This window comes from Brassica napus, chromosome C7, assembly GCF_020379485.1.
Source record: "Brassica napus cultivar Da-Ae chromosome C7, Da-Ae, whole genome shotgun sequence".
Taxonomy (NCBI): Eukaryota; Viridiplantae; Streptophyta; class Magnoliopsida; order Brassicales; family Brassicaceae; genus Brassica; species Brassica napus.
The window spans coordinates 37,013,223-37,035,145 of NC_063450.1; the positions used below are offsets into that span (position 1 = coordinate 37,013,223).

At 38.6% G+C, this 21,923-nt stretch overlaps 2 protein-coding genes, 1 long non-coding RNA gene and 1 pseudogene across 4 annotated transcripts; 1 reads left to right on the forward strand and 3 right to left on the reverse strand.

Moving 5' to 3' along the window:
- Positions 1 to 251: 251 nt before the first annotated feature.
- On the reverse strand, positions 252 to 5,532 carry LOC125590602 (annotated as a pseudogene).
- A 138-nt stretch (positions 5,533 to 5,670) lies between these two features.
- Positions 5,671 to 7,092, forward strand: LOC111207816. The gene is made up of 2 exons (XR_007326599.1): positions 5,671 to 6,226; positions 6,359 to 7,092. It is a non-coding gene; the product is annotated as an uncharacterized LOC111207816 (long non-coding RNA).
- LOC106410609 (transcription factor MYB88) lies at positions 6,423 to 16,317 on the reverse strand. 2 transcript variants are annotated; one of them, XM_013851153.3, is made up of 11 exons: positions 15,663 to 16,317; positions 9,221 to 9,267; positions 9,058 to 9,114; positions 8,900 to 8,972; positions 8,755 to 8,810; positions 8,481 to 8,660; positions 8,167 to 8,369; positions 7,933 to 8,060; positions 7,684 to 7,826; positions 7,347 to 7,596; positions 6,423 to 7,278 (listed from the first exon to the last, which is right to left on the reverse strand). In XM_013851153.3, exons 1-11 carry the CDS (start codon positions 15,735 to 15,737, stop codon positions 7,171 to 7,173), a joined length of 1,320 nt encoding a protein of 439 aa, XP_013706607.1. In that variant the 5' UTR covers positions 15,738 to 16,317; the 3' UTR covers positions 6,423 to 7,170. The 2 variants fall into 2 exon arrangements, with proteins under 2 accessions (XP_013706607.1, XP_048619644.1); XM_048763687.1 differs by having other exon boundaries at positions 9,058 to 9,267; positions 15,663 to 16,248.
- On the reverse strand, positions 9,317 to 13,657 carry LOC106388265 (meiosis-specific protein ASY2-like). Its single transcript, XM_048763686.1, has 2 exons — positions 12,725 to 13,657; positions 9,317 to 12,650 (listed from the first exon to the last, which is right to left on the reverse strand). The coding sequence occupies exons 1-2, from the start codon at positions 13,655 to 13,657 to the stop codon at positions 11,541 to 11,543; spliced, it is 2,043 nt and encodes a 680-aa protein (XP_048619643.1). The 3' UTR covers positions 9,317 to 11,540.
- Positions 16,318 to 21,923: the final 5,606 nt, after the last annotated feature.

A 21,923-nucleotide genomic window follows, 5' to 3' on the forward strand; every position in this document is an offset into this window, starting at 1 on the left:
GAAAAAGGGAGTATGTGCCCCAATATCTGCCATAAAAGGGCCAAGCCATAACAGATGAGAAGCTATACGACTCAATTCTAGCATAATTACTCTAATATAGCTGGCTCTTTTAGGAACTTGAATATTTCCTAATTGTTCGGGTCCATTTACTGTTATTGCTTCTGTAAACATAGTAGCTAAATAATCCCACCGCGTTACATAAGGTAAATATTGTATAATTGTTCGGTTTTCTGCAATTTTTTCCATTCCTCTGTGTAAATAACCCAATATGGGTTCACAATCAACAACATCCTCACCGTCTAGAGTAACAATTAAGCGAAGAACACCGTGCATGGATGGGTGGTGAGGTCCCATATTGACTATCATAAGATCTTTTCCTGTAACTGGTCTCTTCATAAGTTTTTCCTTGATTCGTTCTGGTATGAATTAGATTGCTGAAAAAGAAGTTTATTCAAAAATTCAAGATCTAAAAATAAACTAATTCACAATTTTGGAATTTAACGAGTTTTTAATTCCCGAATATTCAACTGATTAATTAATTCTTTATAACGTACTCTATTTTTTTTTGACAAATAAGCCAGGAGTCGTTGACGTTTTCCCAGAATTTTTCGTAGACCTCTCTGAGATAAATAATCTTTTCTGTGCAATTCCAAATGTGAAGTAAGTCTTCGTATCTTATTAGTGAAACTGAATACTTGAAATTCAACAGATCCCTTGCTTTCTTCGTTTTTTTCTTGAAATGAAATGAATGTATTTTTTATCATAAAAAGAAATCCTTCCCTTTTTAAAATGAATTGAAAGATATGAATTTTACTGATCAGTAATAATAATGGTAGTTTTTTTTGTACAAGGATCCGAATTTAATTATCAACTTCTTAATTCTTAATTTTATAAAAAAAGTTTAAATTTCGATCTAAAAAAGGAGGATTTTAAAAATTTATTTATGGATTCGTTCTGAGTGGTATCTATGTCATTAATTCAATGAATCTCATGTATAAAGATTTAATTTAAAACAATCCCTCACATTTGTGCATCCAATTGTTTTCATATACCGTAACTTATATTATATATTTTTCATATACCGTAACTTAATTATATATATATAGTCAAAATATAGTAAAAAGGATCTACCATTAATGCATTTGAAATCGCGTATACATGTGTATTCTTATCATACTGAAATGATTTCCGTTAGTCGTATTAAACCAATAGCGATTCATACAAGCTAAATCTTCTAATCGAAAATTGGGCCAAAGAAAGGATTTTAATTTAATTAGGTTTTTTTTATCCTTATCAAGATCTTTCTTTTTATTCAAAACTTGACCACAGTTTTGAATATTTGTATCAAATATATAATAAGTTGTCCATCGTTTTTTACAGACAAACGGACAGGTTCAACAATCAATATTCCTTTTTTCATTAATTTTGAAAATGTGAAATTCTTCTCAATCATTAGAATATCTAGGCTCATCTCTCCTCTTTCAATACAAGATATCGTTATCTCGGTTGGATTTTTTAGTCTAACCAAGAGACAGTATGCTTTTACATTATTGAGAATTTTTTGATTAAAAAAACAATTCCATCGCAATTGAAAACGCGAATACCTTTTGAGAAATAAGTCAAGTTCCGCTTCGGTATTGCTTTTTGGTGTTTTTTTATTTTTACGTTTTTTTATCTTCGATTTTGTATAATTTTCTTCAATCTTTTTTTCTTGCTTTGATAGAGCTGATTCCGTATTTATTTTTGTTTCTTTATCTGATTCAAACTCTTCTTGACCTGCCGATTCGTTTTCTTCTTTTTTTAGATTAAAAAACCGAAGGAATTTTTTTTCGTTTGATGGTATAAAACCTTTTTTCTTTAGGGTGATCTGTTTATTCACATTTTTTGTTTCATTAAAATTGAAAAGAAGTAATTTAATTGGTATGACCTACGGTTTCATTTTATATGTACTAGAAAATAAGAAAAATTCTGGAAAGAAAAAAAAGTCAAAATTTGTTATACGAGGATTTAGTATTTCTTCATTCATTTCCATCCAATCAAAAAAAATTAATTTTTGATTGGCAAGACTCGTCTTAGTTATTTTATAAATTCTTTGATAATTCTTAACTTTAGTCTTAATATTTTTTTTTTTACTCTTAGTATCAAGCTCAATATTTACTTTTTTTTCTAAACCAAAAGTTGAGAATTCTCCAATCCAAATATTTTCTATGCCAAATTTCCCCTATACTCCGAATATTATATTTTTTTAGAAAACAAGAGATTAAAAAAATTTCTAGGCCTGTAGACATATCAAAAAAAATTTCTGTAGAATGAATAGATTTGTAGCAAAAACAATTATATATAGAATCCTTTTTGAAATTCTGTTAATGTTTTGGATTGAAAAATGAGTTAGCCTCACAAAAAAATTGTTTTTTGTAATTATCAAAAAAAAAAATTTCGTATGAATACACTTTGTTTAAACTTGGATTTAGAACTAGAGAGTCTTGGTTTATTTTTTTTTTCCATTTTTGGGTTACTAATCTAGCCCATGCAATCCGAGGTAAATTATATTGAGAATGACTTCGTAACCAGTTTTTCCATTGATTTATTTCGGAATTTAAAAGGGTTTTATCTTTCCATTCATAATGAAAGATTCTTTGTTCTTGAAAAAAGCCTTTATTTGATTCTTAACAAAAAAGGATGTTATGTATATGTTATATTCAAAAAAAGACTTTAATTTAGAAAAGTTACTAACTTGAATTTGTGATAATTTGTAAAATACATATGCTTGTGATAAAGACCATAAGTCATAACTAAATTTTTTTTTTTGATATGAAGTTTTTTATAGTCGAAATAAAATAAATGGTATTTTTTTTTTCTCCATTTTCCTCATTCTTGTAAATATATCCATCAAGAATTTTTTTTGTTGAATCAACAAAAAGTTGTGTAGTAATTCTTGGAATATTAATAATACCTAGAAAAATAGAAATAGATAGTTGTTCAACGCAAAATTAAAAAAAAAAAACAGATTTACGAATTAATCAAGTATTTTTTTTTTAATGTCTGCCAACTTTTTTTTTATAACTCAATTATTTTATAATCATAACACAGTTTGTTACAACTATTAGTTAGTTTTTCTTTTTCTTTTGAAATTTTTTTCGTTTGATTTCTGATTGTCTTTATTTTATCAATCACATTTTTAATTTTGTTTTCGCTGAGTGAAGAATTTTGCCACTCCGTCGATTTTTTTTTTGAACAGATAGTTCATGAATCATCTGATTACTCATTATTGAATCTTTTTTAGTTTCATTTAATTCATATATTTCTCTCGGGCCAACTAATGGAATTCTATTTCGTTTTGAAAGGTATTTTTTTTTTCTTTTAGAAAAAACAAGTTTTTTATAATCCCGTTTTTAATTTCTTTTTCGACTTATAGGAAAATTGTTGCTCTTTCTTTGAAAATCCTTAAAACCGGAAAAGACTTCGTTTTGAATTTTTTGATTCTTTTTTTAATTCTTTAAAAATTGGTTTAAAAAAAGAAGGCTTTGTTTTGGTAGAACCAAAAGGTAGGTCAGTTTCCAGCCCCCAAACTGTTAAAAAACGAAAATCATTTTTTTCTCCTTTTTTTTTTTAGTCGAGCCTTCTGAGATGATTGAAATTTATATTTATGCCAAGGTTTAAGATAAAACGGAAATAAGATTTTTATCTGAATACCATCCGTTAACCAGTTTCGTGGAAATTCTATTTCGGATAGTTGAACCCCATTATAAGTACATTTAACATGCATTTCACGTTTCCAATCCTTTAAATCCTCTTCCCACTCGGGAAGTTGAAATAATACGATACGGATGCTATTTTTAATTATTATCAATAAAGGTAATATAATATATTTTCTAAGAATAGATTGAGTTACTAAAATAAAACCTCTTATTATTTGAGCAAATAGGAAGCTATCCCAAGTTTCCGCAATTTTTATACGTCTTTGTTCTTCTTTTTTTGATTGTTCTTCTTTTTTTGATTGTTCTTCTTCGTTCTTATCAAAAAAAAAAAAAATCCAAATGAAATTTCTAAGAATTTTTTTTTTAGCCCCCGTATATCAAACGGAAAAAAAAAATTTATCTATTCTATCAAAAAAAAGGGGCGAATGTGCTTTTGCTTGCAAAAATTCCCAAATAACAGTTTTACGTCTTTGGGAACGCATGGATCCTTTAATTATCTCTCGACGAAAATCAGATTGTTGTGAATAACGGATCAAAGCCATTTCATCTGTTTGATCAGAATTTTGATTATCTTTGAGATTAGTATAAATCTCGTTATGCGGTTCTTTTAAATCAGTAAAAACCACTACACGTTTTGCTTTTCTTGAACGAATTCCAGGTTCGGTTGGTATATTTTCTTCGGTTTCGGCTTCCAATTCTTCCAATTCACTTGTTAATTTGTATGACCATTGAGGAACTTGTTTATTGATTTTATGGAAATCAATAAAAAAATTTATAAGAGTTTGATCATTATTATAAATTATAACGACATCAAATAAAATTTTAAAATTTTTATTTCTTCTTCTGATTCTGACTGAATTTTTTTCTTCTTGCGGTTCGGAAAGAAAATAAAGTATTTTCTCTATTGATAAAGACTTTCTTTTAAATTTTTCTATTGTTTGCTCAAATTTTGAGAATTAATCTTCAGAAGTATACCATGAATTTTGTTTATCCAAGATCCTCTTATATTCTTTTTTTTTTATAGGTTTTGGTTATGATTTGGAACGAAGATAATTTTTTGATTCTTCCGCGCGAGATCCCATGTAAAAATGGATCATAAATTTTAGGTAAATATTCTTTTTGAGTTTCGTTATGACAAAATCGAGTTGTTTTTTCCAGTATATTTTCAATAGACCATTTTTTATCTAAAGCTTCAATTCTATTTAAAAATGCGTTTTTTAAATTTTCCTTTTTTTCTTCATTGACCAAACTCCAACAAGTATAAACTGGATCCGAGGGTGTTTTTTCTGTTGTAAATGAAGGGATCTTTTTTTGTATCATTTCAAAAAAAGTTGAAAGGTTGGGGGGATATGTCAAAGATATTCGTTCTTTTCCATCACTTTGGCATGTATAAAAAAAATATTGTGACATTTCATTTCTTACAGTATTTTCAATTTTATCATTTTTTATATATCGATTTGGTCTATTCCATCTTTTAAAATCGAAAACTAGAGTTATAAAAGGTTTTGTCAAACCATAAAAAACGATCCTCTTTTTTTTTTATTTTGAAAAATTCTAAATTAAAATTTTCTTTATTTCCATCTCGATTTTCAGAAACTGTTTTATAGTTATAGTATGTTCGAACGTGGAATTCATCATCCTTATTAATTTTTTCTTTTCCATTCACTCCGATTTCTTCCATTTCATCGATTTTGTCCAGATCCTCCCTTTCTTCCGAAAAAAGATAAGGAAAAGGAGCTTCTTCGGTAGATACCTCTTGGTCCTGTTTAGTCCCACCCGTTTCTGAGGTTCCTTTTAGTTTCTTAGTAAAAATGGGTGATGCAACAACAAGATGTTAATTGTAACAAGTAGTTTTGTTGGTTGGTTAATTGGTCACATTTTATTCATGAAATTGATTGGATTGGTATTAGTCTGGATACAGCAAAATAATTCTATTAGGTCTAATGTACTTATTAGATCTAATAAGTATAAGTTCTTTGTGTCATGACTCGAATCTTTAGTATTATCTTATTTATTACTTGTGTCTACTATTTAGGCAGAATACCATCCTGGTGAAGTGGTGATGCAGGCAGGTCCTAAAGATTCTATTGAATCTATATATAGTTGCGCTGAATCTATGCTCCTAGGCTGCGCCAGCTGAGAATGAACTTATACATGGGGCACAATATACAACATGCTCTACATGTTTACCTTACCACAAGAGATCCGATTCGAAGCATTGGATTTCTATAAGAAGAAACACCCAGAAGCGGCATGGGACATCCTAAAATACGGTCTATGCGGTGAGATGGACAAAACTTCATATTTATGACGATATAAGTAACAACTGGTAGCGAGCTAACACGACCATAACCACGACTAGGAAGTTTGTTAGCAACTTAGCATCAGACACACTAAAAAGGCGGTTCTTGGTCGGATCGACCGGTATTATGGTTCAATTTTAGAAAAAAATTGATTTTATGAACTGAAAACCGGTTTAGGAGTACAAAGAAAGAGCGGGTGGAAATTTCAAACTAAAAACAAAAAAGGTAAGAAAGGTGATGATTACGTTTTGTCTTTCCACTAACTAACACTTACTTTAACTCTACCCATTTAATAGAGAAGCAATCCTGATCCAACTAAGAACCCTCTTCATTTGAATTTTTTTTTTGTTTCTGCAGTTATAACCACGGAGGAAGGAGAAGAACAAGAAAACATAGGTACGTTCTTATAAAGATACGATAATTCACACCAAAATCAAATCATTTCCATTCATATAATCTCTTTACAAATCACATGAATATTCTTTTTAAAAAATATCCTTATGTTTCTGTTTCTTCCCACACCTATGAGAAGTTACTACATAAAGAAAGGTTCCCCAAAAACCTTTATGAAAGTCTTGGCTTATCTTTTCTTCTTCTTCATGTTTTCTAATCACCACTATATATAGGAAGGTGAGATGCCTCTCCGAAGTTGTTTTATCTTTTTACACTCTAAAACAAAAACTCTGCTTTTATGCAATATTTATAGATTCTGTACAAGAGAATCAACAACACAACAAATCAAGAATTCATTTGAAAAGAAAAGACCCGGATTATGTATCCGGGTTTGACCCTAAAAGAGAGGGAGGACAAACAAAAGAATGTTTCTTACACACACACGTCATGAATTAAAAGAAAACACATACTCTCTAACCCTTTTATGAAACGGGTTAGAGAGTATGATGAAGATGATGATGAAAAGAAACACTCCTGAGTATCTGAGAGAGAAACTCAGGTCTAGACTTAGAAATGTTACCTTTTAACATTCTTGGATTCTAGATTATCAACACTGAGGGGGGAAATAATGCAGATCATGGCACGCCCGCTTCACAAAAACTTTTCAGGCCGATATGGCTGCAAACCTATGAAGAAAATCTAAGCAAAAAGAGAGGGAAGAAATGCAAGTTATGTCGGCTCCATGGAGACATAACCGCGGTCTTTTGGTTTGGGGTTTACAAGCTATCAAGAAGGACTCTTTTGCAAGGAGGCGGTTGTGAAAGATTAGTAGCACTTGGACATGGTGACTCAACACCAAGTGTTTTTAGCACAAAGTTCCTCTCCTGTATGAGATAGATTCATCAGGTTTCTATTTATAAAGCTATTACCAATATTTAGGTGCAAAGCTTACACTTTCAGAGAACTGTGGGCTTGGGATGCCTGCTGCTAGAGATCTGAACAATGGAGTGACTTGAACAGGCGAGTTAAACTCTTCCTCAACCGACATGGGCACAATCTCATGACAAGTTGACAGTAAATCCACTTGCTCATTATCTGGTAGTAACATGGGTTGTTGGGTTTGATCACCAGAAGAGTGTGGCATTGTAGTTGATCCTGAGCTATAGTCAGAGCTTGCAGGTGAGTCATGGAGATCCGGTTGCCTATAAAGGGTCATTAAAATGTCAGAAACCGTTTCTGTATAACACCACAATAATTATTCATACTAATAAGAAGTGTGAGATCAGAACCTCCAAGAGGCTTGACTATCTTCGTTACTACTCCTCAAGTCCTCAACAAGATCCTTAAATTCCTCAAGTTGGAAATCGATATCAGGTAGTCCGTATCTGAATATATCATTCTCTTTGCTTTTATTAAAGAAATCCTGCAGGACCTGCACCATTAGGAACAACAACAACAACAACAACACTTCTCTGTTACTAGAAAGCTAACAAAAAGAATCTTGCAACGGTGTATTGTAAAACCGCAGAACAGTTTACCTTCCAGGCATTCTCCATGCTTTGTTCTGTGTTAACTTTCTGAGCCAATGAACTGAGAAGCTCAGCTTGTTGCATCAATGATGTTACCTTTGGATCATCCTTCTTAAGAAACATCTCTTTATCCTCACCTATTTACCAAAACAACTTAACAGAATAAGAACTCACTATGTTCCATTCTCACGTCAGTTTCTAGGATAAGCAACAAGAAGAAGAAATTTGTAAAGAGTTGTTCACCTTCGCTCTCTTTGGCACTGTCTTTTTGAATCTTCTCCTCATTGTGGGCTATTACCCAAAAAGGAGGTCTTATCTGCTGATTCACAACCTTTATATGCGATCTATCTCCATAGGAGGAATGCTGATTCACACCTGAATTAACCTTTATGTGTGATCTATCTCCATAGCCACCGAACACGGTGGGACCTGGAATGTCACTTCTCCTGAAAGAATGTAACACAACCAAAGTGTGTCAATAAACATTTCAAACTCACTTCTTTGGATCAATGGGACACCAAAAGAGAATCCAAAGAAAAAACAAAGGTTGTTGTCACCTGATCTTTTTAGCAAGAGGGGAAACGCTTTCGGCTTTCGGTGGTGTACTGATACCACAATCTGGAAGCAACATTCTTTTGTTACAAGAAGCAAGAGTATTGTCTTTAGCCATGGCTTCTTCATACTTGGCTCTCTTCTTGCACAGTGTTGTGAACCTGTTCTTCACTGCATTATCCGTTCTACACACAAAACAAGAAAGAACACATTTAACCATTTTCATAAACTTCATTCACCATAAAAGCTCTCTTTTGGTTATGCAATATAGATATATACCTGCCTGAGACCACTTTTGCAATCTCAGTCCATCTGTTCCCAAACACTCTTTGTGCCTATATAATACCAAAACACAGACACACAAAAGATGAGATACAAACTCTATAAACTCTATGTAATAACAAAAAAAAAAAGGATGTAATACCTCACACAAAAGAGTATCTTCTTCGGGGGACCAACCTCCTGTCTTGAAATCAGAGTTTAAGTATGTATACCATCTTCAAAACCCAAAATCCATGACCCGATTAAACAAAAACCAAAAAAAAAAAGAAACTCAAGAAAAAAAAAAACAATCATCCAAACCTGCGTCTACACTGCCTTGTGCTCTTATCAGAGAAGTTGGAAGCAATGATCGCCCAACTGAAATCAATCAACCCAACAAAAACACACACACACACACACATCTTTTCATCAGAATCAATCCAATAAACCACCAGAGAGATTGAAGAAGAATAAAGACACGAACTTGTCAGTGCCATGTAAAGTGATTTGCTTTCGAAGTATGTCATCCTCCTGCGAACAAAAACACATCTCAGAAACTCTGTTCGATCATACAGAGTGTTGGGGATGGATTTAACCCATCCACAAAGCCCATCGAACAAAAGGCCCAATCCAGCAAACCGAGTCGACGTCGGCGCAGAAGCCGATTCTCGAGGCTTCAACTTAACCAGGAAGCGCCGTTAGTCGAAGCGGAGAGCAAGCGAAGCGAGGCTGATCGACTAAACGGCTCGGAACGAGCGCCTCATAATCAGGCCCGAAGGGCCGACAAAGCCCAATGAGTAAAAAGAGATTAGGTAAAGGTAATCGAACAGAGTATAAAAGGAGAGGAAAGCAAAGGAGAAGGATGATCAACACTGAGCTACACAAACTTAGCGGCGAGATTAGGGTTTATCATCCGTACAACCATCTCTCTGCTATTTGTACTTTTCCGGTTTAAGCTCTCACGAGCTCCGGCCTGCTTTTACTTTCTCCACCTTTGTAACATCATCTCGAAATCTAATAAACGCCTCTGTTCGACCCATTTTTAGTATTGTTTACTTCACCGAGACCAAACTCACCTTAAACAATTGGCGCCCACCGTGGGGCAGAACAGACCTAGCGTTTCTAGACCGATATGACCACCGGAGGTACGAACCCTGATACCTCCGGAGAGGAGCCGGCACTCACGCCTCCTCCCCTCCTCTCGTCGGAGTTCATGAGTTCAGTCATAGCCCGACTTGCTCATCAAGAAGAAGTTCAGAAGACGACGAACGATCAACTCGCCGCTATCGTAGCTGCTCTTAGCGCCTCCACCGGTAACTCTCAACCGCTTCGTCGTCACCTTTTCAATACAAACCCCCCTACTCCGGCGGAAGGACGATCGACGAACCCAGTCGATCCTACTCTCCAACTCGCGGAAACCCTAGCCGCCGATGTTTTTCCTACAACGTCAGATCCATCGACCGTCCGAGAACTCGCCGAGCTTAAACTAAATTTCCAACAAATGAGTTCAAGGATCCACCAAGCAACGAGCGCAGTACCCGAGATTGACAGTGTCATCGCATCAACATCGCGTACTCCTTTCACCGAGGAACTGACGGAGGTTAAACTCCGAAAGATGGACAAGTTGCGCCTTCCAGAGTACAAACCAGGAGGAGATCCCGTCGAGCATTTGACAGCCTTCAATATTGCGGTAGCAAGGGCCAGACTTACCCCCGACGAAAGAGACGCGGGATACTGCCAACTCTTCATTGAAACACTCAACGAGCAAGCCTTAACCTGGTTCTCGGGACTCGAAGAGAATTCAATTAGAAGCTTCAAAGAGCTCTCCTCGGCCTTCCTCAAGACTTACATCATGTTCACCAAGCGCGAAGCAACGGCTTCGACCCTCTGGAACCTCAAGCAAACGAAGGACCAGAATCTTCGTGATTACATGGAGCGCTTTAAATCCGTCGTGTCAAGGATCAACATCCCGGACCACATTGCCGTTGATGCCTTGAGGAATAATCTCCTTGTGGAATGTAAGTTCCGAGAAGATCTTTATCGATGCACCGCCACGACGCTGCAAGATGCCGTTGCTCGTTCCCATAACTTCATACGCATGGAAGAAGACACTAAAGCCATCTTGAGCAAGCACAACCCGGCGAAGCAATCAGCTCCTAAGAACGCCGTCACGGCTCACGTCGAACCCCGTCAGCACGCCCCAAGCGATAAAAATAACCAAAATGAACTACGAAAGGCTTGATCCTCCCCGGAGGTACGTAGGCATCCCCTCTACGGGGTCCAGCCCCAACCTAACAAAAACACATTTCGTCTCACTCTCCCGAGTAAAAGACCCATCAAATGATGCTAGCCCCTTAACTCGAAAGCGGCGCACGAGCACTCATCCCACTTGGTCGAAGATATCCTGATCAGATATCAAACGACGGGAAAAACAGAGTCCCGCGTCACCGATGCTTGAGGCATTGACCGACTCACGAGCGAAATTTCTGGATCTTATCGCAAATCAGAGAATAATGAGTTGGCCGACCAAATCTCTCTCGGTTACCGCGGAGCATCCAGATACCTTTTCCTCGGAAACTCGTTAAAACTCCTTGCCTTGTTTTTTCTTGTTATATATCTTTAATATTCAATTACGGACAAGGTTGTCAGGAACAACTTAATGAGAAACGAATTACGATTCGAAGCCAAATAAACACTTAATAGGAATTTCAAAGTTTCTACAGAATGCCGAATTCATAGATTCCGAGGAATCAAGGCAACAAAAAAAAAAGAGTAAAAGAAGTTACAACAAACAACATGGATTATCAATCGACCACAGGAAGATCCTTGTCGCCACTGCCGTCACCCTCTCCGGGACCCGATACGCGGCCAAACTTCGTTGGGATTGCCTCGGTAACATTCGCGGCTGGCGTCTCGGTTGGAAGGTCGCCTCCCTTCCCCGGGTCCTCTGACGAGGAAGCCGACGAGCTGGCGTTCTTCGACGCCTTTGCAGAGGAATCAGTCAGCACGATGGTAGGCACAGCCCCGTCTTTCTGGACAACCGGTCCCTCTGATGTTCGCCCCGTTGGATCGACGCCTTGGTCGATATTCTGATTGGACGATACGGCCGTTTGAGCAGGTTTCTCCGTCGGGTCTGCCGATTGGGGATTTCGGTCGGCGAGGGGAGTACGAAGAGCAATGGCAGCCTCTGAATCGATTAAACCAATGTTCGATCCAAACGGGTCGAGCTGACGCCAAATCTCTTCGATCAGAAACCGGGATTCCAACACTAACGGGGAGAGGCGAAGATCTTCTGCCGGAATTTCCTTTACTTCCAAGCGTTCTGCTTCCTCTTCATAGTGCCTCTCTTGCTCAGCGAAGAAATCGATGGTTTCCTGCGGGATCTCGACGCCTGAGGCCTTAATCTGCTCGAGACATTTCCTCGTTCCGAAGGCTTGGCTGTAGAGGCACCTAGCATCGTCATACTTGTCCCGTTGATCCTCACGAAGAGAAATCCTATGGAAGCGTTTCTCAGCCTTAGCAATCATGGCGATCAACACGCGAATCCTCTCGTGCGTAACCTCGTACCTACGAGATTTCCGAAGCCTGGTCATCTCCTCGGAATGCCTAAGCGATTCCGCGGCTATCCTCCTTTCTAGGTCGACCTTTTCCTTCCGCTGCTTATCTACCACAACCTCGAGGTTGTTCATCGCTTCCTTACACATCTGCAATTCAGCTGCGTCAGATGTTCGCGTCTCGACAAACGCTTTCCTGAGAGACCTCTCCCGAGCAACGGCCTCAGTCTTTTCTTGCGAAGACACCCGAAGAGCCTCCTCCACTTTCTTCTTGGCTTCTTCGCTCTCGCGGATCTGCTCTCTGGCCCGCCTAAGGGCCGAGTCATACTTCCCGATCAAAACATTCCAGTCGCCGTGACTCTGATTAAAAAAAAGGAGAGACTTAGCCAAAATAATTTTAGGCTCAGGAAAGAAGGAAACAAGCAACCGCGTACCTTTACCGACGAGCAAGAAGCATGTTCATACTCATCTTTAAAGATGAGGTCCCCCACTGAAGGAAGCAAGTCAGGACCGCCTTTGACTAGTCGCAGCAAGCGAGCGCAATCCTCCGGGTAACAGGCCAGCGGGAGTTCTCGGCTGAACTCGAACTTAAACCCATCCTCCGGGGTCTCCTTGGGACGGCCGGACACACGGGTTTCGGAACCTTCCGTGATATGAGCCGAAGAATCGCCCCTCAGAGGGACTCGCGGTCTTTCAGAGGCTGGCAATTCCCTCGGAGTCTCAGAGAGGCCTTGATCACCCACTAAGGCTCCGCGATTCTGCTGAGAGCCTTCTCGTCTTCTCCGACGCAAAGCGATGGTCTCATTCTCGTCATCATCCGAGGTCCCAACCTCGGGAGTAGCGTCAGGGACCAAGGCTCGGAGTTCCTCTTCGCAAACCGAGGATGGTCGGGGCGCGGAGAAGTCTTGCTTCTTCGTTTTCTTTTTTCTGGGAACGTCTTCCACAGGTGGTTCCGCGGCTTTCCTCTTCTTACTACTCTTCTTCGAGGGATTATCCGGATCGGTTTGACCTATCTCGTCAGACTCTTTCCGAGTCTCCTTGCCTCTCTTCTTCTTCGAGGCCTTTCCCTGAGAAGAACCGCCAGCGGGCGCCTGCTCGGCGATAACGGGGACGACGTCCGTAATCTCGACTCCCGCAGAGCCGTCAGTACCCTTTTTGGCACCTATCTTCCCCGCCGTAATAAGGCTCAGATCGGGCAATTGCTTCATTGTTCGGGCTTGATTGATTTCCTTTTGCTCGGCTCGGGTAAAAAGAGACAACCGTTTCAGGGTCGATCGGTTGATGAGAGGAAGCAAGTCCGAAACCCAACGCTCTGCGAAAAACAAAGAACAATCCCAATAAGACTTTGTTCGCTTGATAGGAAACATAAAGGAGGAGCGAGAACTTACGACTCGCAATCCGTTCTACAAATCTTTGAATTCTCTCCCGAGTAAAGTCCTCCCAGTGACCTTGCTTCTGCAACGCGACAATCCGAGCACTCTCCTTCCAATCCTCGGGGTACGTAGCGAGATTCGGATGACCAACTACAAAAAGAAAATATAAGCGTTAGACGAGCACACACCACAATCGTCACATAAGATAGCGTGCAGTACCCATCTCTGCATTCCAGAGAACGCGGTAACCAGACTTCGGCGGCTCTTCGAACGCCGACCTGTTCGACTTCACGTAGAAGTACGAGCGCTGCCAGTCTGAAGTTTTGGTCGGATAACCCGTGACCACGTTATAGTTTGGGCGCATTCTCGTCGAGACGAGCCCATCGTCGGAAATCGAAACTGAAGTCAATTCCTCAAACGACCTCACACTCATCGATGTCCCCGCCTCAGCCGCGATCACCGATAAAACGACCATCAACCGGAGAGAACCGTTCATCAACTGGCTCAAAGCGACTCCTCTGCGGAACGCGTAAGCCGTGACGATTCGAGGAATCGGGAACCATAATTTCGTGTCGTTCCTGAAATACGACTCGTAGATGCACTGATATCCCTTCGGAGGCGACCAAGGCCTCTGGTCCCGCTTTGGAATGATGAACGAGACCCCGTGTGCGTTGAGATCTCGGAGGATAGCTTCCACCGACTCCACGGTGGACTTCGTCCTCTCGACGTTGGACCAATCTTGTCCGTCGACGACCGAAGGTCGAATTCTCCAAACCTCCATTGGACTCTCCTCGGCGAAGATGTTCCCGGGATAATAGCTGATCGGAACAATCGAGGTGTCGACCGCTTCCTGACCGTCGTCATCGCCCCGGAACTGTTCCCTCGCTTCCGAGACCAAGAGACGCTGCGATAAGTTCATATTTTCCGAATCCATCATCGCTTCGTGATGGGTATCGTCAGAATCCCGAGAAGATACCGCCCCCTTTCCCTTTTGTTCTCGCGTCAAACGACGGGGTGACGACATCTCGGATAATCGCAGATCTAAAAACAAAGATAAAGAGAGAGAAGGAGCGTAGAGAGAGAAAGTACCTTTAGCGCTGCGGAGAGAAATGAAAAGAAGTGGAGAGGGGGGGAGCTATTTATAAGAAAAGATAAGCGCGGAGATCAAGGCGCCATCATTACGCCTAATAAGGCCTAATTGGGCCTAAACCCAATTAGGCGCGTGGTCGACAGATGCGCCGGTCCGTCTTCTCGACCCGTAAGCATTTATCTCACGATCGCAACGCGTGAAAAACGGACGCGTCAATCCACTCTCTCGATCGAGAAGTATCGATCGAACGGGTCGACTCCTCAACGGTCAGTCGCTTGCTCGGGTTGAACCTTTTGTTCTCCGAACCACAGACACCAAATTCATCGAGGATCGATTGCTCGACCATCAATAAACTGGGGGGGGACTTACTGTTGGGGATGGATTTAACCCATCCACAAAGCCCATCGAACAAAAGGCCCAATCCAGCAAACCGAGTCGACGTCGGCGCAGAAGCCGATTCTCGAGGCTTCAACTTAACCAGGAAGCGCCGTTAGTCGAAGCGGAGAGCAAGCGAAGCGAGGCTGATCGACTAAACGGCTCGGAACGAGCGCCTCATAATCAGGCCCGAAGGGCCGACAAAGCCCAATGAGTAAAAAGAGATTAGGTAAAGGTAATCGAACAGAGTATAAAAGGAGAGGAAAGCAAAGGAGAAGGATGATCAACACTGAGCTACACAAACTTAGCGGCGAGATTAGGGTTTATCATCCGTACAACCATCTCTCTGCTATTTGTACTTTTCCGGTTTAAGCTCTCACGAGCTCCGGCCTGCTTTTACTTTCTCCACCTTTGTAACATCATCTCGAAATCTAATAAACGCCTCTGTTCGACCCATTTTTAGTATTGTTTACTTCACCGAGACCAAACTCACCTTAAACACAGAGCAATCAACCATATAAAATAAATAGAGACCTGTTGAGACCAAGTGACAATATGACGCTCCTTCTTTTTGGAGTCATCCTTCTTCTTCTTCCTTGTCTCTTCCATAGATTGTGTTACTCGCTCTCTGACGCTCTCTCTCGTCTTTTGTTCTAATGTAATAATATTATTTCGTCGACGCTCCTTGTTGTCCCTTTATTAAAAACCCCCAAAACTATCTCTATCCCACAGAGACCCCCATCCGAGACGAGACGACCCCTCCAACTTTGATAATAAAAACCCAAACTTTAGATTAAAATATCACTCCGTGAAAAGTAGCCCCATTTTCATCACTCGGTTGCTTTATAAACTAAACTCCACAGAGTCGTCTGGATTCGTACGTTCACAAAGAGAGTGAATTTCGACTAAATTGGAAAAGAGGGGTTTTATAGAAAGAAATAAAACAAACAAAAAGTTTTGATTTTTTTCCCAAATTGAAATGTTTTTTAATTTTTTTTTCGGTATCATTCAGACAATTCATGAACACTGGTTTGTTTTAGAATTAGAAACCTCTCTCACTGTTCGTTGGAACTGTAAATAAGAAATGAAAAAAATGATCTCATCCCCTCTCTCTCTCCTTCACATGTCTCCTCTTTTTGTTTTAAACGATTTCTTGAATTTTAAGAAAATAAATTAAAAAGGTTGGGGTTTAGTGCGCGGGTATGAAGGCAAGTTTGAAAATAACCCTGAAATCCATGTGTCTCCCCATTAACGCTTCTTTTGTTTTTCTCCATTTATTTCATTTTTCTTTACATATTACATCCATGAAATTTTGGGATCTCAGACGATTTAATAAATATTTCAATAATTTTGAAGGCCTAAAATTCTTTTTTTACAAATTTGAAGGTTTATGTATATATAATTTTTTCAAAATTTTTAGAAATCCAAAGCGAATATTTCGTTAGGCTTGGCCTATAACCGATCCTAGTTACGTTCGTAAGAGCACGTTTATTCGAGTCCCTTAAGTAGGTTGGTTAGCATAATTGGGCTTTAAAAATAAAGATTAAATCGGATTAAAGTAAGAGGCGTTGTTTAATTATGACCGCGAAGAGGCGTCCCTTACCAGGCACGTGTCACGTTCCAATTGGCGAGAGGAGCGGTGACGGGGTAAACTCAGGTTCGTTTCATTTTTCCTTCTTTTTTTTTTTTCTGTCTCTCTCCTCCGACAAAATGCGATTCTCTCCCTCTCCGTGGCTCGCGTCGAGGAAACGGTGACAGCTCTATCGGTGGGTCTCGGCGAAGAAGGAAAACAGAGACCTTTCTATCTTTCTATCGGTGGTTCACCTTGAAGAGCGTCCGGTGAACTCTCTCTCTACCGGTGGCTCTCTGAGACGATGAACAACGCGACTGCTTCGGTTGAGGCGAATCGAAAGGTAAATCTGCGGTTATATATGTTTATGTTTCAATCTTTCAAGTTTGCATGTATCAGATTCTTCATCGTGAATCTTTGAAATTAATTCCTCTGAATTTTTTTTGTCTTTAGGTGGATCGATCAAGAGGCATGAGGCATGATCCAGGTTGATTTGTTCCTTCTTCATCGTCAATTTATAATACATATCCTCTATTTTTTTTTTGATTTGTTTCTCTCTGTTTTCTCTTAGGTGGATTGATGAAGACACTGTCCGAGTTAGATTGTGTATGTGTGTAATGAGGTATGTTCCTGTAAATTAAGCTCCTTGTTCATCCATATTTTTACTCGAATTTGTTTTGATATGTTTCGGAAATTTTTTGTGTTTAGATGGTTTGATGAAGAGGCATCACACAGGTTCATGAGACAAAGAGCGTACGATTGTTCATACAGGTAAAGCCTATGTCTTTATTCTGTTTACGTGTGATAAAGCATTGTTTGAAATGAATTCAATCATCGGTTAATGTTAGGTTAAGTAATAAATACCTCTTTCTCTTGTTAGATAAAGGTTGTGTGGTTGTGTTAGGTAATTAATAGGTTTGGTTATTGTTAGATAGAAGTAAATGGCGTGGTGTGTTGATTGAGTTATTGTTAGATAGAAGTAAATGGCGTGGTGTGTTGATTGAGTTAGATATATGTCTTTTCGGACAACTTGGTGTGTGGTTGTGATCAATGCTTTGATAGGATTCTTGAAGCTATTAAGGAAACTGTCTTCTCCTCTATCTTCAATACACTTCTCTTCTCACTTCATAACTTTTCTTCTTTCATTTCTCTCTATCTTGATCCTCCTTCTAATATGGATTATTATCCATCTTCTGAAACTTCAAAGTTTGTTGACTTACTTAACAGTCAACAAACTGTTTCCTTTGGAAACTTTGAAGAAAGTGTTGAACTATCTTCCTCTCAAGTTCCCTTTCTAGGCAGTATAGGAACCCAAGATTCAAAATTTGATGGAGTCACGGGGGCAGAGCGTAGAGAACGGCGTAAATGGACACCAACTGATGATATTGTCCTGATCAGCTCATGTTTAAACACGAGCAAAGATCCTGTGGTTGGCAACGAGCAAAAATCTGGAACTTTTTGGAACAGAGTTGCTGCATATTTTGCGGCAAGTCCTCTAGTTGCTGCCTGCGAAGAAAGAGAAGGAGCCCATTGCAAGCATCGCTGGCACCGGATCAATGACATCGTGTCCAAATTCTGTGGTGCGTATGAAGCTGCTACAAGAGAGAAAGCTAGCGGCCAGAATGAGAATGACGTTGTCAAACTTGCTCATCAAATTTTCTACAACAACCACAAGAAAAAATTCAATCTAGAACACGCATGGAAGGAACTACGCAACGACCAGAAGTGGTGCGATCTCTTTACGGCTAAAAAGGAAGGGAGCTCATAACTGAGTTGTTCTCAAATTACGCAACCCCTTGCTGACTATGAAGAAGAACTCAAGAAGAAGCTCATAACTGAGTTGTTCTCAAATTAAGTATTGTTCTGTATCTGGTTATGTTTCATGTTAAGTCTCTTGTTATGTTTCATGTATCTGGTTCTGTTTCAAGTTGAAGTATCTAGTTATGTTTCATGTTTGTTTGCTTGTGCTCCGAGTTGGTTTGCTTGTTTAATGTTCTATAAAATGAAATGTTGGTTTGCTTGTTTAATGTTCCTACAATTTTCTTCTTCATCATCTTGCAGGCTGCGAGGCAACGAGGTCACGGGTTTATCTTATATCTTTGGACAGAGGAAAGCATAGTTCACGGGTTTGTACTGGAGAGAATGAGAGAATGTGAGTGAGAGAGTGTTGTTCTTGTCGGGTCACGAGAGTTAGAGAGTGTTGTCTTTTTGTAAATGACAGAGGTCACGAGTGTTGTTGTTGTTGTGTCACGAGTCACGGGTTTGTACTCGAGAGAGTGTTGTTGTTGTTATATAATTCAGAGAGAATAAGTCACAAACATCTAACTTTCTTCCTCTATCATTCGCTCATCACTAATTCTTCCAATCATAATCCAGAAACAATTCTTCCAATCATACTTCTCTCATTCTCTCATCACTAAAACAAACCTTTCATGGGTTCTTCTTCTAATCACAACTTGGATGAGTCATTTGATCAAACTTTCGATGAATGTTTTGATCAAACTTTCGATGAAACATTTGAGAATTTGTGCAATCTTTATGGTGAGCAAGAAAAAACAAGGAAAAGAAGAGTGTTTATCGAAAGAAATCGAGAGGAAGGCCATATGCGTCTATGGAATGATTATTTCAGTGATATTCCAACATATCCTGAAAATCTTTTCCGACGAAGATTTAGAATGAATAAGCCATTGTTCATGCATATTGTTGATCGACTCTCCAATGAAGTTCCATTTTTCCGACAAAAAAAAGACGGTCTCGGAAGACTTGGTCTCTCTACACTTCAAAAGTGTACAGCAGCTATTCGTGTGTTGGCATATGGTTCTGCGCTTGATGCGGTCGACGAATACCTCAGGCTCGGTGCAACCACTACTCGGTTATGTGTGGAAAATTTTGTGGAAGCAATAATAGATTTATTCGGCGATCAATACCTTAGAAGACCAACACCGGATGATCTTCAACATCTACTTCATATTGGAGAGCTTCGTGGATTTCCCGGGATGATAGGAAGCATCGATTGTATGCATTGGGAGTGGAAGAATTGTCCCACCGCTTGGAAAGGGCAATATTCTCGTGGTTCTGGAAAACTCACAATCGTTTTAGAGGCGGTTGCTTCATATGATCTCTGGATATGGCATGCGTTTTTTGGACCGCCAGGTACTTTAAATGATATCAATGTTCTTGATCGCTCACCTATTTTTGATGACATAATAAATGGTCAAGCTCCGCAAGTGAATTTCTTGGTCAACGGAAGAGAGTATCATTTGGCTTACTATCTCACCGATGGTATTTATCCGAGATGGACAACTTTTATCCAATCTATTCCAGTTCCACAAGGACCGAAAGCTGTTTTATTTGCTCAACGACAAGAAGCTGCCCGAAAAGATGTCGAACGTGCTTTCGGCGTCTTGCAAGCTCGATTTGCCATTGTTAAAAATCCGGCACTTTCTTGGGATAAAGTCAAGATTGGGAAGATTATGAGAGCATGTATCATACTCCATAATATGATAGTAGAAAACGAACGAGATGACTACACTCAATACGATGTTTCGGATTTTCAACAAGGAGAAGGAAGTGTTTCTTCATATGTCGATCTCACATATTCTACAGATATCCCTACAAATATCGCCAATCAGATGGGTGTTCGAACAAGAATTCGTGATAGACAAGCGCATCAACAACTGAAAGGTGATTTGGTTGAGCATATATGGCATAAATTTGGACGCGATCAAGACAACAATTGAGCTTCGATGTCTCTTTCAAATTATTATCGTTTATTTTAGTAATCTTTGTTTTAAGGTTTTTATGTTAAAATATATGTTTAAAATGTTATATTTGACTTTGTTTTATTTAATAAATAATTTTAATCTTTTTTAACAATTTTATGTTTACAAAGAAATTTAATATTTTTTTATTGCTAGGAACCTTAATTAAGCAACTACCAATAAACTCCTATCATTAAGTGTTTCTTAACAAAGTTGCCTGTCATAATTATAATAGTTAAAAATTAATGATGCCCCACTTAAATAACAATTAAAGGTTGCTAGCAATGCACATGCTCTAAAGTATGAACTTAATAAAATACTGTATTTATGGATGTGTTACCTTATGAATATATAATACAATAAAGTTTAGTACATTCAAAAATTTGCCTTAAGTTGCACACAACCGAACGTGCTGGTTTTATTACGGCATATTGCCAAGAGTTATTTTTTTTTGTTGAGTGTATGATATAACTTTTTAAAATCACAGAATAATGTTTCAAACTGTTTGCATTTAAAAGTGCACATGGTTCGACATGTGATCTTCAGACAATATATAGTCGTATCTAGAATAGGGTTTTCATTTTTCACACCTATTGTTCATCTTGATTGTGTTTTCTTATCTTTCGATAAGTAGATACTGGCATACTGCTTTAAATATAATTTTATCTCCATAGCGATTTGGTTCGAGTTTTATTTCCAATTTTGTAAAATATAACACAAATATATCACTTCAACTGAGATATTACAGAACAGTTATTGCAAGGAAGCAGACTGGCAATGTTGTTGTTATTTTGTTTAAATACTATACTAAATTTACATGACTCAACGAGCAACCAATGCTTTTGGTTTAAAAAATTCAACATTTAACGAAATTCGTTTTAAACTTAAATTAATATTTGAAGAAGAATTTAGCTTTAACTTATAAAGAAGATGCAGTTCGATGTATCCAAACTTAAACCTTATTTGGTAACTATTTGGACTTTTTTTTTTACTTACAAACTATTTGGACTTATATATCACTCAATACTTAAAACACTCCAAGAGAATGAATAGAAGTATTTTTATTTGGACTTCTATTTTCATATTTTGTAAGTATTTTACAGTGGTTAATCACGTGGGAATGTGATAAAGAAAATGTTTATATTTTTGGTTAAAACGTAAAAGTTAAAACTATCAGTTGGACGATTCGTTAGTTCAAACTTTGACCAGGATGTTGAGGTACAGGTGAGATTTGAGCGCGTGATGTTTGGGAATTTGGAATAGTAGCAGATTTAACCACCGAAGCAGTCAGACAAATCACTCTTCTTATTCACTTTATAAGTAAATAACGGGAAAACGTGCTATTTCCCCACGAGAAGTATCGTATCCTTCCATATGTCTCCCAAACTATGACCTTATCGTAGGTGTCCCCGAGAAGAAAGTTCGAAACGTATTTCCCCATGAAACTCAATTCGATATTAGTTA